This window comes from Phaenicophaeus curvirostris, chromosome 2, assembly GCF_032191515.1.
Source record: "Phaenicophaeus curvirostris isolate KB17595 chromosome 2, BPBGC_Pcur_1.0, whole genome shotgun sequence".
Lineage (NCBI taxonomy): Eukaryota > Metazoa > Chordata > Aves > Cuculiformes > Cuculidae > Phaenicophaeus > Phaenicophaeus curvirostris.
Genome location: NC_091393.1, coordinates 34360333 through 34378294, shown reverse-complemented (window position 1 = coordinate 34378294; position 17962 = coordinate 34360333). Strand labels below are relative to the sequence as shown.

Below are 17962 nucleotides of genomic sequence, written 5' to 3'. Positions count from 1 at the left end.
CTCGCTTCTCCCCTGGCGCGGCGGAACACAGAGACGATTTCTCACCCCGTCCCCATCCGAAGGTTATTTCCGCAGAGGATGTTCCGCACGTCCGCGTGTGCCAAGAGCTGAAGTTTTGCTAAACCGGACTAAAGGGATCCCGACGGTTTTTAAGCGGGGGGTGGGTCTCTGGTCCCCAATCCTCGCGGCGGGGGGGACCCTCCGGGACAACGGGGGGGCAGCACGGCCCGGCCGCGGGAGCCCCCGAGCCCCGAGAGCGAGAGGGTTCGCAGGCGAAAACAGCGAAGCGACCCGCGCATCCAAGCGCCGGGAGGGAGGCGGAGAGCCGCGGCGGAGCGGCACTTCAGACTCGCGTCCGCCAGGTGTCCCCGGCAGCTCCGCCGAGCCCCGCCGGGCCGGCCCCGCGGCGGGGGAACCACCGCGCGGCGCGACCCGAGCCGCTCTCCGCAAACACGAGTCACGCCGCGGAGGCGCGCCGCGCCGCCTCCTGCGCGACCCTCCTCGCTCGGGGCTCCCCGTCTCTCTTTTCCCCGCGCTGCCCCGTCCTCCAGCGCTCCCGCAAGCCGCTCTCCCCGGCGCGTCCCCCGCACCGAGCGCTGCGCGCCCCGCGGGGACGCGGCCCGGGGCGGCCGCCCGGGAACTGACCAGGGTCCTAACGCCGCCCCGCTCGGCGCCGCTCGGGAACCGCCGCCGCCCGCAGCCCAGAACCGCCGCGAGGGGCTCCGGAAGGGCCCGCGCCCCCGCGGCTCCGGCAGGCGAGAGGGAGCAACCGCCCCGCGAGTGCTGCCACAGGGCGATATTTTGCAGTGGGACCGTTAAAAAAAACCAAACAAACCAAAAAAACAAACAACCCCCCCCAAAAAACCCAAAAAACCCAAAACAAACCCCCCACCGCTGAACAAACTAACTCTTTTTGGCATCAGTGAAATAACACTGTTCTCCCAATGCAAACACGTGTCCTGGAATAACACTGATTTACGGTTGGTTTTTGTTTTGTTTTGTTTTTTTCCTTAATCTACTAGTTCCATGGTTACATAAGCCCACATAAATTTTACCAGTTTGCCCAGCACTAGTTTTCTAAAAGAGATGTCATGAAATAAAATGCTGTCAGCCTGCTTCCTCGGTGATCATATTTAAAAGAAAAAAAAATATAAAAGCAATAGGGGAGAAGCAGGTATCCAAGTTTGGCCAGGCACACTTAAGAACAGTTCAAAAATCACTGCTTCCATCAAAATCACTGCTTCCATCAAAATCACTGATTCAAGGTCTACCTCTAAGAAACAGCCTTATCAGAGAAATGCAACAAGTAATGGCTTAGCTGAGATGTTTCTCCCTGTCAAGCTCCCAGACCAGGATGAGGCACTAGTAATAGTCAAGACAGCAGAGTAACTGGCTCTTTACATCAAGAAGGGCTCTTCACGCTTTAAGCACTGAGACTAAAAGGAGAAAAACGTTTTGGAAAAAAAAATGTTTTTAAACCTCTGGATGAAAAAGATCGTTCACATATGGCCTTCTAGAGCACGATTTTGGCACTGCGTTTCATCATATTTTTGTCAATTGCTAAAACTGGAGGAAAGGATAAATAAATCACACATAGGAATAAATAAATGACTTCATGTAAAACTATCAGCCTAAAACGTTACGAGCAGTAGTAATTCATTTTTTAAAATGCTGACACATACTGTGAACTCATAATGAAAAATGCGTCCTTCAGAAAAATCCCCAATCAAGATCCAGGAATAAACAAGGGTATGACGTGTCACGGGCTCCCTTGCAAATTCAATAAAGCTTTAAAGAGGAGCTACTCGCATGCAAGGAAAAGAAACACAAAAAGCAACCCTCCCCAGACAACAGCGGTTGTGCTTCCTCCCTCTTACGCAGGCATATGGTACTTTTCCTTTTCCAAGTGGAAGTATAACACTAATCATGACAGCACTAGGATTTAATGATCTAATCATGACAGTGTTAGCATTTCACAAGTGATATATCATACATGTTTTTGTCAATAAACTGACTCAGCATTTAAAATTCCTAACGAGATGAAGCCACAGCTCTCCCCAAAGTTAACAATGAAGACAGCTCACATCTGAAACCCACTGGCAAACATGCACGCACGCATCCCCTGAAGTCTTGCCTCATCCTTTCGCAAGTGAAAAAAAAATCCATCTACAAAGCTGTCAGGACTCCAGTGGTTTTCCATGAGGTCAAAATGAGAATCAGACTCCCTTGCTGACCGCACAAACACTGATGTGCAAGAGCAACACACACTCAATCCTGACCCCACTGAACAAAATAAAACTTCAAAGGTAGGTGGGAAAAAAAGAGTGTTTGGCGTCAGAAGTTGCTAGAACCCAAATGGATTATGCTATTTGCAACTGTTTCACCCTGCCGACAAACAGCAAAGGAGTGACCTGTCCTTACATTCGCAGGAGGGTAGCTTTCACAGAAGCTCGGGGGGGGAAATAAAAAGGTTCAGATAGGCCCCTTCTTTCAAAGGTACCTTAGAAATAGTCAGGGTTCGGAAGTTCCTATTGGTCCTTGGGGTAGGTGCTATTCAGTGCAAATAAAAGACTAGGGGGAACTCTGGAGAACAAAAGGAGGATGTCCTATATTCAGACTCCCACTAGCAGGGAGCTGCACGGGTCACATTTTACAAGGAAGAACCAGGAATCTTTCAACAACTTCTCTCTCCCCACAGCTCTTACACAGAGACGGCAGCAATCCTCCTACCCTGATTCACTGACCTGAGCCGTCGCATAAGGAAATTACACCTTGATGTTTCCAAACACAGCGCTGGGAATTTTGAAAGCTCCTCAGACATCTGCTGCTGTGGCAGCAGGACTGAACAGGGGCAGAGAGAGAGCAAAACAGCCTGAGCAGCCGATCAGTCACCAGCCAGCCGGCTGCCGAGGTTCTGCCCAAGCTGTCACACTGCAACTTCATCCTTCAACCAAGAAATCCTTCCGCACCACACAGCGGAGTCGCAGCTTTATCTCCCCACCTGCCCTGACAAACTAAGACCTATCTTACAACGCAGTAACACAAAACAAGGTTTCATGCTTTCTCCTGGAGCACGTTCATTCTCTGACAAAGTTCTGCAGGGCAGGGCAGGACATATGGGAAGAGAAGGGAAATTTTACAGGAAAATTTAGCTTTAACCTCTTACTAAACCTACCAGACACTATATTAGGCACTGCCAACTAATTTCCATGGTGCCGATACCCTCCAGCTGGGGGTCCGGCCCTATTCTTGCATGCAGGATTAAACAAGTAACTACTTTGGAAGGAAATATTTGATAGGCATGGATGAGTGTACTTCTTCTTTTCAGCTCTGTGGTCAGTGTGTTTAGCCAAAGTAGAAGCACAGGTAATAGCTGCTATACCACAAGTCTCAGCACAAGGAGAAATGAAGGGTTGTCCCTAGGGTTATTACCCTGCCGAACATCACACCTAGCTATAATAGCTACTCTATACGAAGGAGTAAACACAAAACCAAATTGCTCATCCAGGCTCATTTCTTTCCAGCCCTTCTGAAACAACAACAAAGAATGTACCCACTCCAGGGACAAGGATAGGACAGTCTCGAACGGCCAGCTACCATTGAAGATACTGTCCCAGATAAACAAAAGTTAATCTAAGCTAACAGCCACTATTCTGTCAAGCTTGCTACAGTTCTACCTACGCTTCCTTAACTGATACGCTAGAATTTTTAAGAATTTAGGAAGCTAGGAATACAGTATGCTTACAAAAAGAATAAAGCAATTTCATAACCAAAGGGAAAACAAAAAGAAATAATTAAATGCATTTCCAGGAATTTGGGTTTTTTTTTTCCCCCCTCCACTTTTTTTAAAGCTATTTATTGGACAACTGAGGCACTTTAATCTCTGAGCCAGAGGCAATGAATGGTCCTGGCAAACAGCAGTCTTTAGAAATTGGCACAGAACTAGTCCACAGTTTAAATATGCTTATTCAGATGCTGTTCAAATTGTCTGAAAGTTTAACTGTTTATGAATTGGTATAGAACCAGTTTAAGGATAGGCTGGCTGCTATTTCCAGTGTAAATATTACATGACAGATGACCAGCTTACAGTTTCTTCAAAGACTTATTAGGGTCCCCTCATAAAAGCCAGCAGGCAGCATTTGTTATTGGTGGAGTGTGCGTGTATGTGTTAAAGAATGGAAGCTGGGGTGAGCACACACTTTCCAAAGCGCTGTGATTTGGCTTGTCTGACTCCAACCTTCCCCAGAGCATTGCCGCTTACCTCTTTGCAGTTAGATGCGTATTTGAAAGTCAAGTTCCTTGGCAAGGAAGCCTCTGCCTGAGTTAGGGTGCCTCCGTCGGCACTGGGATCCAACGGGTGATCGTTTACAATGTACGTGCACTTCTCTTCAAAATCGGCTTCTGTCCACAGAGTCATGTCAGCATCCTCCATGTCCATTTTCATTGTCCACTCTCTCCCTTTCACCAGATTCTTAAAACTCACAGCGTCCGAGCTACACTGTGTAGCAGCCTGGAAAATAAGAAAACAGCCTTTAATCCTCATTGTCCTTCAGTGTTGTGGTTTCCGTTGAGACAGCGTGACTAATACAGTAGTCTGTGACACTTTAAAAGCATATGCAGGATAGTTGGTACAGTTGAGTAATAGCCAAAAAGCAGTGTAAACGAAGCTGCTCTGACTGAAGCAGTGCCTTAAAACACACGCCTCGCTAATAATAAGGAGAGAACAAAAACAAAGAGGAAAAAAAATCCCTATGTTGACAACCACGTTACCTTTTTTCAGACCCTTTCCCTAATGCCTTAGAGAGAAAAAAATATTCCGTGCTGAAGAAAGCATGGGGTCATGGCTGCGAGACCACTTAAGTCTCCTGTGGAAAAGCTGCCTCAGAAAAGTGTCACAAACAAGGAGAGGAAGAGGAAAGGAGCTGCTGTCTGCGTCTGAATGAAGCTAAAAATGGAAAGCGCATGTTGGAAGAGCGGAACCCAGCCTTGCCTCTTCCAAATGGGGAAGCCTGAACTTTCCCACCGGCTTTCAACACAAACAACTTTCAAAACAACCTGGCCCCCCCGCCTCCTCCTGACGTCCCCTTATCCTCTGGCATGGAAGGCTGAGAGAGCTGACATCCTGCCAGCATCCCTGCAGCCCCGCGCAGCGCCCCGCAACGCGCTCCCGGGGGCTGAAAAAGGTGAGGAGCAGGATAAACAAGGAAATAAAATTTCTAAAAGTGGGGTTTTTCTTTTTGGTTTTGACGGTACCTCTGAGAATTACTAGCTCAAATCACCGCATAGGCGGCTCGCAGGACAATTCCTGCGAGTCCTTCAGCCCCTCCGCCTATTCAGAACAGAAGCGCTGTTATCAGACCTATCACCAAACAGGTACCAGGTCGGGCTCTTCCCATAAAGTTCATCAAGGACCGAAATCCGCGCCTACACCTGGAGCCGGGAATGACGTTCGAACCCGGCGTAAAATCCCTTCACTTTTCCTTTTCGGATGCGCGGCTACCGTGAAATTCACACTCCTCCTCCGGGAAAAAGAAAAAAAAAAAATCCAAAACCAAAAAAAACCATCCCAAACCCGAAAGGCGGAGGCTGGAGGAGCAGGAGGGAGGCTGGAGGAGCAGGAGGCTGGAGGCAGCGGCGAGGTTGGCTCCAGGAGAGCCCGGGGGTGGCGGCACCAGCCCCGTCCCCATCCTCGAGGGGGGCGAACAGCGACACTCGTGCCGGAGACTGGGGGGGGGGGAGGGGGGGGAGGGCGGTCGAGCGGCGGAGCGAAGGGGTTAATGGTGATCGGGGGAGCCGGGAGAGCCGACGAGGAAACTTTTGCTCCGTCCTGCGGGAGCCGCGCGGCCGGAGAAGGCGAGAAGAAGGAGCCGGGGAGGCGGGGATGGGGCGGGGGGGGGGGGGGGGGGGGCAGGCGCCGCGCTCCTTACCGGGGCAGAATCCGCGCGCGTTCCCACAGCGAAGCCCCCCGCCGGCGGCCAACCGAGCTCATCTCTACGGCAGAGTAAACATCTCTCCTCCCTTCCAGCCGCTGGGTCCCCGGGAGACTGACTCACACCTCCCTCCTTCCCTCCTTCCCGGCCCTCCCGCTCCTCCCCCCGCTGTCAGACAGGTGCCGCCGCGCTCCCTGCGCTTCCCCCGGGGAGACGCTGGGGGGCCGCCTGCCCCAGCGCCCGCCCGGCCCGGGGGGCGGGGCCGCCCCGCGCACCCGGCCCCGACACACCCCAATTACCCGGCTCCTAATTAGCCGCCGCTCCTCGGCGGTGCCACCTCTGCCCCGGCCCCGGCACCGCGCGAGAAGGCGGTTGGCGCTTCACTCGACCGGGTTTTCGTGTTCTTTGAACCTCCGCGGGTCCAGCGAGAACTCGCCTTCGAGCTCCCTCGGTCCGGTTAGCTAGGGCGTTACTCAATTAACAGCTACAATTACTACGAGGCTCCAGAGCACCGATTGAACCCCGATTTAAAGCGCTTGCTCCCAAACCTCAGTACCGATTTGGCAGTTTCAGAGTTCGAATTGATGTGCGGGCATATGACACAGGGGAAAACCCCTTTCCAGAACTTCTTTCTAAGGGATGCTCGTAAAAGGCATTAGGAAAAGCATTCCCGTTTTCTTGTTTAAACAAAATCTCCCCGAGTAACAGCCGGGAAGCTCGCAGGAGCAGGCAGTGTCCAAACCCGATGCCTCTTCCGCAGCGGGATAAGAAAACGAGCACCGATCTTGCGCAGAACAATATGTGAGCGGCCATCCGGGTGCACGCTGGTGATGGGAGGAGGGCTGCTGATAGCAATTACTGGACCCTGCACCCGATTTTTTTTCCCTCCGATCCAAGTCAGCGTGCTGGCTGAAGGAAGGACATCCTGTGATGATGGCATACAATGTCCTGTTTGTTTATTATTAAGAGCATTCCTGCTTCTCATTACGAAACAACCAGATGCCTTACTTCCTTCAGTGGTCCTGTCTCTTCAGCGAGGCGTCCTCGCACTCGGAGGAACAGCGATGCACAATTCCATTTATAGCCATCGACGGCCCAGTGCGAACACTAACTGCTTCGCTGTGAGGCAACTCTACTACTTTTCCTTCTTCTCGCATATCTGCGAGCGCATTGCTCACCGCTTTCCCGGCACTTTACATGGCAGCTAGTTTCACATTCTTCTTTTGAACACACGTGCACTTGTATTTTGGGGCGATCTGGTTGCTATGTACTTTCCTTCACAGAAACAAAGAGTGAAAGAAGAAGAAAAAAAGGACATTTTATGCAATTGGGTGCCTGACTCTCTCTCTGATGGGTGTACAGACATCCCTTTCCCTTAACCTGCTCCTCCTCCTCCTCTGATAAAATGACACGTGGAAAGAATTGCTTGCCATTTTCGGTCTGAGATGCTGAGAATAGTATATCTGTGTAAAGACCTTCTCTATGCGCCAGCACACGGGGGCTTGTGGCCACAGAGAGAAGTAGGGCAACTGCTTGCAAGTGAGTGTCCTGGCTTAACTTCCACCGCGGCGTAATTCCACAAGAGAGGTGGCCCGAGTACTGAGCTGAAGGATACAAATGTAATTGGATATACCTGCTAAAACCGAGCCACATCCAAAATGAGGTCTAGGAAGGCTCTGAAGTAGGAAGAACCATTCATTAAAGGAGAGAAATCCGGCCTACTTGATTGGGTTAATTAACCGATGCTGAGTCACACCACACAGAACAGAAAAACAATGTAGTCATACCGAAGGTGATTATTTTACCAAAAAATAGTCTCACTCCGAGAGGCAGCTGTTTCAGAGCTTTTCACTTCCCTGTTAGCTAGAAATAAAAGGGGGGAGGAAGGGCAAGAAAAAAGGGTTGGTGTGTTTCCTTCAGGGGCTGATCTTCTTAATGTGAAGAAGAGGAGAAAAGCAAATCTGCCTTTCAAGGAACTGAGAAAGCTTTTGCACTGGAGAAGAAGAGGAAGCAGAGATTAGATCAGATCAGATGAAGTGAAATATTTGTCAGGACAACAGGAGGATGCCAGTGTCCCAGGTCAGTGCTCTCCCCAGAGCCTGGGGAGGTAAGTACAGCCTGTGAAGCCTGTGGACTTGAAGTAAGTCCTTGGCACACTCCGAGGCTATTCTGAAATTAGCTCCAGGTGTCTCAGTGAAGCTGAGCCCAGAACTACTGTAGCACAGGAGAAGGCATTTCAGTGGCATGCAGGTCTAGCCTAATGGTGCCTGATCTGGAATAAAGCAAAGTTTATCAAGAAAGAAGAGACAGAAACAAATTGTTAAGAATGTGTACTAAAGTAAAAATCACAAAGGAAACTCTGCCATTAAAGAAATATATATAGAGTGACCTTCTGACCTTCCTCCTTAATAGAGAAACATAAAAAGATGCCCTGTTCAACCGGCAGTTTTCTGCTCTTTTATAGAAATCTTTCTTACCAGTAGCTGCTATTGTCTGGAATGTGCAATCTCAAATGTTGTTCATTTCAAAAAGAACATTTTTAGTCATATTTTCATTTTTTCCTTCTCGCTCACAGAAAACCTCAATTACCGTATTAATCAGCATTTCTCAGGCAGCTCTCTCTGCAGCAGCTTTCAGCCTGGCAACAAATCATGAATGGCCCTAACAGATCTGATCTCAGAAATCCCCATCCATTTCCTTTGATGCTATCACCACTTCGGCTCAACAACAAGCCTGTGCGACTCGGCCTCAGCTGCTGCTGCTGCTGTTCTCCCTGCGCCTTCGAGTGTGGCAATTGTAAGGGGAAGAAGGAGGGAGTGGACCTGGCTCTAATAGATGAAACTTCTTTAGAAAGTTGGAGGGGAGATAAAATGCACACCGGAGATTAAAGCAGAGTCTCATTTTCACATCCTCCCCTTCCCCTTGCCCAAACAAGGTCAGTGGCAGATTGACCACATCAAGAGTAACTACCAGACCCACCCCCCTTTCCCACTTCCTGCATGTAGGCATCCTTGTGCTGGCAAACATTTGGGGACCAGTTGTGGTCATTGTGTGGAGAAGGTACATGATGTAGTTGTACGACTGCACATCTTTTAAAAGCCAGCTGAGAAATCCAACTCAAAAGAAGAACTTGCTTTCAAGTTCTGATGAGATATACTCATGTTTTGGGGTCACAATTCTGAAAACGTTGTTGCCGTCAGATTCAAGAGACCCAGCACACTCTCGTGACTGTGCAACAGGAAAAGTTAAAGCTACCTTCTCACAGACCAGCCTGACCTTTGCAAAGCACAGCCTATAGGCTTCCGATACAATCTCAGAGGCTCTGTATGCCCTAGACTACTTCAGCATGGTATTGCCTATAAGGAGAGAAATTAAAATGGCACTTCTATCTGCATCAGGATTTTTGCAAGGGCATTTGGGGTGGTGTATGTTGTAGCCAGGAGGCTTTTGAATTATCACAGGCAGCTTTCAGGGACTGCCTTAAATTACAGAGCACCCTGGTCATTGCCTTGTAGCACTTCCAAATGCCTTTATGTTAATTTTTGTCTCAGCTGTGCAATACCAAGAGCACAGCTTTTGGCTGCACTCTCAGCTACTGTCTAGCACAAGCCTTAACAGCTCTTTCAATTTCAATGTTGTCTTATCCTCTCAAGAAATATTCCTTAAAAAGAGAAAAAAAAAAGAAGTCAAACTAAAATACCATATCCCTTTTTGTTTCCAGCTAGGCCTTATTAAAATACTGCCTAGATGACTTATAAGCCAAAGCAACCATCCTCCAATGGGAAAAAACATTTTTGCAGCAAACAGAAGAGAGAACTATGCTTCAGCCATTTCCTCTTGTTGAGGCTCAAGTTTGAGAAGAAGGAGCCAAGGCTGTCTGGGCCTGCTATCAGCAGTGCAAGGAGTCACTGTGAGAAGCTGGACTTTGCTTTCCTGAAGGCAACTCGCTCGTTTCCCACGAAACAATCTGGGGTGAGGGTACTGAAAAGATAGCAGTAGCAGAGGCTTTGTCACTGCAACACTTTTCATTGTGTGAAAAGGCAGCAGACTTCAGGAGCTGGACTAAATGTAAGGAGCCATCTCCTTGTCCCTTGTGAGAAGGGAGATGCCTCACAGCAAAGACCACAGATGTTCCCCTCTTGGTTACCATCAGCCTTCCCATCACAGTTCTGAGCAATGGTGGCCTTGGGAAAGGTAGGGATGATAGCCAGGAGCCCAAACAATGATGCTTGTATTGTTTCTGCATGTTTCTACCAACCCAAGTTTATATTGGACAAGAAAACCTGACCACAAAAATCAACCTTCCACATCCCAAACACAGACTTCTGAATATTCTGTGCATAGCAACTGGGTCTGAGGAAAAATGAATGAAAACAGGCCAACCCATTCCAACCACCTTCAAACTTCACTGGTGACAGAGGACTGAAAAAAGCATGTGGTTTGGGAAATTTTCCTTTAAAATAGGCTGATCTCCAGATGATTATGGAGAAAGGATAGCATACATATATTAAAAGGCTCACTCCTGTGAATGTTTCAAAGACATGAGCCCTGCAACAAGCTCACAACAATCTAAAATAACAAAGCCATCTCAGAATTAATTGCATTAATTCAACTTTCATGTCTCTTCCCATCTTCTCAATCATGACACTTCTTGGGGTACTCTCTCCTCAATGTGCTGGTAAATCATAGTGATGGGAACCTTGGTGAAACTCTGGACTCTGTTTTCAGCACAATTTAGTTTTCATTTCAGATACTCTCCAGGCTCCCCAGTCTTGTGGAACACAGCAGAAGGAAGGTGAGATCTATGGGTGGAACCATGCCACTTTTCTCAAAGAACTGGCCACGGACCCATTTTGAAACAGATTAACAAAAACAACAGCTACTCACCATGAAAAAGCACATATGGTGGAAATGAAAATATTTACCCATAGATTATCACAGATCTAGCAATGCAACTACCGTGCATCTAGGACCAAAGGATTCAAAATACTGACTGTATGTTTAGAGCTGATTAGGGAATCTGGCTGCGGCAGGCTGAGGGACCACTTTTTAAGCTTCTGTAAGTACAGTTGTCATTTCTCCACCTTTCCTAGCCCACGGTGGTGAAATAACAGTCTTTTCATACCTGTGTGTTGACTGGGGGAGGGAAGAATTCCTCTGCTATTAAACACAACTTCTCATTAAATAGTTGACACCTTATCCTTCTTTAAATGTTGTAATGTTTACTTTGCAAAACCCAGGAAAGCTTTTAAAATAAAGATAGCAGAGAGATTCTTAAGCCGGGTGTCCTTGCTTATCTGCTCTTTATCAACCAGCTATTGTTTCTGGAGGAGCTTGTTGGGGAAGGTGGAGCAAAGGGGGTTAATGTTCAATAGGTATCTATCAGTTCCCCTGAAGGAATAGCGCTGCTGACAGAAGAGCAACACTGGGCTCTCAGCTGCTTCCTGCAGAATGTGACAAACCAGAGAGGAAAAAAAACCCGAGGGCTGCAGCTACTTTTTTTTTTTTCTCCTCTTGCCCCCCCCCAAACAACTAGTTTCAAGGAAGACATTGTCCTTAGGAGAGATAATTCCACAATAGAGAGTCCATTAGAGGTATTAAAGTATTGGCAATGCCTGATCTACAAGAAGGGCTCTGTCCTGACAATAGACAATTAAAGCTGATAAATCTGCACTACTTGTTGCCGTTCTAATTCCTTGTAATTGTATGCTACTTGTCCCTGCCTCCTGCGTCCAGGGATGAAGCATGCTTCTTTAATCTCCAGAGTACCTGACCTAGTTCCTATGTGGTCTTTTCAGGACCTGTTTTCTTCCCATCTGGACTTCTTCCCTCCTACTCTCCTTTCCTGCTTCGCCCCCCTAAGCATTAAGAAGAGGTTACGATAGAGGGCACAGAAAACACCAGAGCACAGCACCCGGATCAATAATTCTGGAGCCCCAGACAATGCACTAATCTGCAATAACAGCTAATCATGCTCAATTTGGCACACCAGTGATTAAACTGTACTCTTCATTAGGCTCAACAAGTAGAGCAGACGCACACCGACAATTTAAATTGCCCTATCAGTAAGAGCTGCCAAACACGTGTGCACTTCTGCGTTTTTAGCTGCTGTATCACTAGCCTCAACAGACTAGGTGTTCTGTGGGAGCTTGTTTTTTTTCTTTTGACATTTTACAGACTGGGACTCTTAGCTGTGTTTTCTATAAAAAGCAAGTCCCTGCTTCACTTTGCTACAACGAGTTCTCCTAGTTAAAGGGCTCAGTGGGTGAAACTGTGCTGTCCTGTTGGGGACACTGAAAAACAGTCATCACTGTTTCATGTTCTCTCATGGTGCTGACAATATTCTTGGTTTTATTTTACGTCTCAAAGATATTTGGTGTTTTTCTCAAATTTCCTTTTTTTTTTTTTTGAAGAAAGCTCGGAAGCCTGCTGATTACAGAGCAGAAGCATGAAAATGTGCATCATAGGAATTATAAGATGTAAAAATTACCTTGTATCTTTTTATTTTTCAAACTGATCTGTTCAGCCAACCTCACAAAACATTTGGAGACTGAAGAGTGGCTTCTTGTTTTTTTTTTTCACCTCTGAACATGTGAACAAGCCACTACTATGCCCACTTTAGAAACCTATGTAGGTTTTAACCTTTACATGCCGTTTTGATAGTGACCTTCCTGTCACCCTCATAGAACAATTTCTTCTGACAACAATTTCTTCTTGTTACAATCGTACCTAGCAGATCCATTTTGCAAAATGCCCTGATAGCTTCACCCAAGAGTTTACCCCAATCCTCCTCTAAAGCACAGCACCAAATTCCAGGACTCCTGGAGACCGACCCCACACACTCAGGGGTCTCCTTGTGTTTAACTTTAGCTTATCATCCCTGTATTAACTTGAATAAGTGTTAAAACTGAACTCCAAGTTGCTCTTAAAAAAAAAAAAAAAGAGAGAAAAAAAAGAAAAAAAGAACGTGGAAGATGTCAAACGAATGCAGGAAATGTCTATTCTACTATTAATATTAATGAATCCCTAATGCATTTGCAACCCATTTGAGGTAAGTAAGTAGAGTTCTTCTCCTGACAGCTATTCCTCATCAAACTACCACTGCTAAAGATGTTGATGCTTTCCCTTTTGCTCTGTAATGTTTAAACCTAGTTTAAATCACACCAGAGCCTACCACAAAATAATGCATTTTATCCTAAGTGAACACAAAGCCCTGGAGACAGAGGTTTAAAACTGTGCACATGTCCGCTCAATTTATCATTTTAAGATAGGAAGCTGCCGCAACAAACAAAACACCTCCTTGAAAGTGGGACAGCAGCAGATTGCGGTGCAGAAAGCTCCGGGATCTTTTGTTTTCCTAGAGAGCAACAACAGGGCTTTGCAGAGAAAGACAACAGTCTTCCCTTGCTGAAATCTAAATCAGTTCATATAGGAAAGCCTGCCAACTGCTAGTTAGATGGTAACAAAATATTGCAGATAATTCACTTTTCACGATAAAGCAGAAACAAGGACGCATGCAGCACCCAGCAGGGGCTCAACTGATAAAATGGTGTCAAACTCAAACCATTTGTCAATTGGGAGGGAAGAGAGCAAGCTGAAAGACGGACTCAGGAAGTAGATTTATCTAGTGCGACACATTAACTAGTATAAATACGAAGGAAAAAGTAAACACATTTACCCAGCAGTATCTCCAGCCAGCCAAGAAAAGGCTTCTGAGCCTCAGACCCATGCTGGCCGTCTAACCACTCAGCTGTCAGCTACCACAGCAGCAGCATTTTTCTTCTTGTGCAGGATTGCAATGCGATTTAATTCACAGCACTAAAAGGTTTTATTAAAAGCGTACATTATAATTACGCAAAGCAAAAGCGTGACTCCTCCGCTGTTCTAGTCCCCTCCCTCCACCCAGCAGCCAAAAACAATAAAACCATCTCGGCAGCAAACAAGTCAGGTAACATACCCCAGAGAAGAGCACAAGTTTGTTATATAATCATTTACTTTGCGTCTGGCTTGCTCAAAACTGCTTTATCAGAAACTTCTGTCCCGGAGGCTCCTGAGGCAACGGAGGGGGCTAACAATGCAGGTCAAGCACAGAGTTGCCAGCAGCATAATGTGGGGCACACAAACAAACTGGAGTAATGCAGGGCAGTAGGGCTCTTTGGATACACACTGTCCATTGGAAAGTCTAAACAAATAACACAGTTTATAGGGCAGCACTACTCCACTCCACTGCAATCGCTGGGAAGAAGGAAAATAGTTGAAAGGGATTTAGGATACCAACCCACAGCTACACACACATCTTGCGCCCACAACCCCATAATATCAAAGGACGGCATGGCACATCAGCAAATCATTCTAACACTCAAAACAAAATTCGAAAATTAACAGCAAAGTAAGTAATCCGCATCGTGTCCTCCGCCCCCCAAGAAAAAGGAGTTAACTCATAAAGCAAAACACAGCACATTTCTTTGTTCAGTGGTACCTTCATGTGTCCACACAGCACAGGTTCCCCACCTCCAGCTCAGGCATCTCAGGCTTTTAGTCCATATGGAAGGTCTGTCACTCACTCTCACACTCTTACACACACATGCACACAAGCTCACTCGCTCACACACCCGTACACGCACATCACATACGCACTCTCACTCCCCAACACACACTGCCTGGAACTGCTCTGAGGATTTTAGAATTTCCTCTCGCTAGCAGATTCCTCCCTCCCCTCGCATCCACTCCACCCCGTTCTGTAATTAGGCTTAACAAGAGCAATTAACAAAACAAACTCCTCTCTGCCTGGTGGCCTGATAATTTTGATTGTCATAATGTATGAAGATGTGTACGCCTGTTTAAAATAAAGGTAAATTACAAAATTGCACAAGAGCCCTTTTGCACCTATTTTTACTGCTTTTATCATAAGGATAATGAACATGCAGCCACACCTTTAATTTAAAACAGAAAACCCAAAACTCACTGTCTGCACATCAGAACTCAAAATTGTCATGTTTGGATCAATTGGTATACTGGGTGTTTACTGCTTTATTAGTGGGCAGATCCCTCCTCCTGTGCACAGCAAAATCCATAGTAACATATTTTTCTTTTCAGATTTACCTAGTCACTGTAAAAATTCTAAGATATATAATCAAGTTTAAATGTTTCTTATGGCTTTACAGGCATCCACAAATCAATGAATTATAACTGTTCTTTTTTCCCTGCCTGATGTCTAATGGCATGATATAGGAGGCCAAAGCCTCAAAATTTTTCTGATATTTTGTCTATCCGTTTTTGGTTCGCTTTCATTCAGCAATCAAATCAAGGAAATTTAGTGTCAGGAAAATAATAAAAAAAACCCAAATAATTGAGGACTAACAGATTTAAGAGGTCAGTAGAGAAACCAATATCCTTTGGTTTCTATGTGTTCAGCCCACATAGAAAATTCACACGCAGCCTTAATTCATCTGGAAAACATATCAAGTTCTTGTTTTGCGTAAAAAAAAAGAAAGGCTGGTGGTGCTAGTGTATTGTTGGGATCCTACAGTTTCTGATAAGCTAGATATGTTTTCATAAGTCAATGATTTCATCTCTGCTGGGTGTCAACATTTGCACAAGAATAATTTGGGGGGTCAGAAAGACATCAGCAAATTAGATTTCAAAAGATTTCACAAGAGTGCAGATTGCTCAAACGCAGGGAAAGGAGGGTTTCGGCTTCCAGAAGTTCACTCTTCTGCTTCTTCATTCCTCCTTCCCTGAAGCTGAGTCAAAGTTCTGTAAAAACCTACAGCAGACCATCAGATTTTCAAGACAATAGTCTCACATAAAAAGCCATGTTTTGCAGTGAGAAAAACACTCCAAAATGACAGTAAATGGAGACTATTATGGTGCAAAATCATGCACTCTTTCAAATGGTAGGAGATACCAGGTGTACAATTGCATACAGAAACTCAGTTCTACACTCCTGGCATATGACGCACCATCTTTTTCTTTCTACCAGATCTCTTCCTTGTTCAGTGTTTAGAAAAAAGACTACTGACTAGAAAAGCAATTTTCCCAGAATTTTTCTCTTCTTTCTCCTTGGAAGGTCCAATATCTTACTTTTACCACACGCTGCTCAAATGGAAGACAAACCAATTTTGTCTTGTATTTTTCCACTTACAGCAGCCCATGAATGCCTCACAATTATCAAATAATGACTAACCTGATTTTCACAATACCTCTCCCATATGCTGATGAAAGTATTACTGCTATTCTTGCTTGCAGAAGGGGCATGGAGGCACAATGATGTTAACATTAAAAGTTTATATTAATTGTGGGATGTAGAGCAGCTGATTTACTCAACATGGAGTATTACTTTCTATGTTCAAAGCATTTCTCCTCTGGTATCTGTGATGGCAGTGTTTTGCAGGGCTTCACATCAGGCACCCAGAAGATGTCAAAATTAAAAACCAGCTGCAAAAGGCTTTGCTGAGGTGAACTGGCATGAATCTTACTTAGAATCATGGGCAGAAATAACACTTGGTTCCTCAGAGCAGAGCTCACCTGCCCTAAGAAGAGCAACACTTCTTCCTACCATGACTGTTTTACTTCTTCACACTGCAGCAAACAAGATGGGGAGAAGAGGTGTCTTAAAGATAACATTTTATTACACCACCCCAATTCATCTCCCCTAGCAAGTTCGGCTGATGCCTGAATGAGGCAAGTAACCAGCAGAAAAAACAGTAATTAAATGAGTAATTAAAGACTGTATCATAATGCATAAGAGGATCAAATTTGGGTTAGGCAAACAACCTAAACTCTAGAGTACTTGAGTTTGCAATTTTAGTAATGTTCTTCAACAGTTTTTTGATGCTTTTTGAAACTGCAAATAGAAAAAAACTGAGATTCTATGACCTGGCATTACACTGACACCCACATCAGCAGAACTGGGATATTCTGCCCTGCCACAGGCAATCCTCTGCAGGAAAGCTGACAGACTTGGCTCAGAACAACCACACAGCTGATTTTGGCAAGGTCAGCATAAGCACTAGAAGGGATAGCACACTTCTGCTGGCAGATTGCATAGGACACTTCTTCTGGTGGGTATCTTCAGCTGACATGCTGGAAGCTGGGGAATGACTGCTATCAGGCAACTTGTTTTCGTGCCGGGTTTGATGTTGAGTTTGTTCCCCCTCCCCTCTCTTCCTGTCTCAGCCCATCTTCCAGACTTTGCCTCAAAACTTCTGGTTTCCTTGCCCAGCAAGTCCTCACCTTGTTCATCCTGACCCCTCTTGTAGTTTCCCTTTCTAGTCACTCCCATTTTCTTCTCCCCCACCCAGACTCCTTGTGCCAAGTCTTCTCATCAACCCAGTTTCAGTCCCTCTTGGTTCTTCACCTGCACTGCATCTCTTCCCCTTCCTGATCTACATGAACACGGGACAGTCTCCATCCTCATGTGCCCCTTCTCACTGATTAACCTGCCTGGCCTCCATAGCTGGAACAGCACTATGGTGTAGTCTCCAGGCATCTCCTGCTTCACCTCTGTAGGCATGTAGTGGTGAGCGCAGTTCACACATGGAGCAGACATGGTGTCAAGCCAACTGGAAGTCCTGTGACTTATGTTAGTATGGCACTGAGCCCAAGCTAATAAGCCCTGGTGAGAAGCCGGATATATTAGCTTGGGCTTAGCACCGTGCTAATGCAGTCAGGCAGCTTTTGGATCAGAGCTGGCTTACATCCCACCCGCTTTTAACACCGAGCTTGCTTGTCTTCGTCTACAATAACCCATAAAGATAAATCCCTCGATCTTGTACCAACCTTACTCTCAGTTTCCCTCCTCTCTGACACTGGTGATCTCCAGGCACATTCTCTCTCCTCCTTCATAATCCTCTCCAGGTTCAGCTCTTGTCCACAGGCTTTTAAAAACAACTCCTTGTGATGACTCTCTGGCCTCAGGATGGTTTGCAGTAACCATGCACCTACATAGACTCTTCTGCTCTCAGTTCAGGTGCTCACTCCTAGACCAGACAGCATTCACTCATTGAAGTGAACCTCCTACAGCTCCTGGG

The 17962-nt window shown here is 46.2% G+C and overlaps 1 protein-coding gene across 5 annotated transcripts in view; it reads right to left on the bottom strand.

Annotated features, from left to right (window-relative positions):
* The window catches only part of LOC138717805 (PR domain zinc finger protein 1-like), a 99853-nt gene that overhangs the window by 18075 nt on the left and 63816 nt on the right, over window positions 1–17962 (bottom strand). For 2 of the 5 annotated variants that reach the window (XM_069851660.1, XM_069851656.1), the window contains exon 2: window positions 4262–4510. In XM_069851660.1, coding sequence (XP_069707761.1) covers window positions 4262–4444 — 183 coding nt within the window. In that variant the 5' untranslated portion in view covers window positions 4445–4510. Of the gene's footprint in view, window positions 1–4261; window positions 4559–5927; window positions 6051–14409; window positions 14487–17962 lie in introns of those variants that run through there. The other 3 variants (XM_069851654.1, XM_069851655.1, XM_069851653.1) reach the window with 3 other exon arrangements.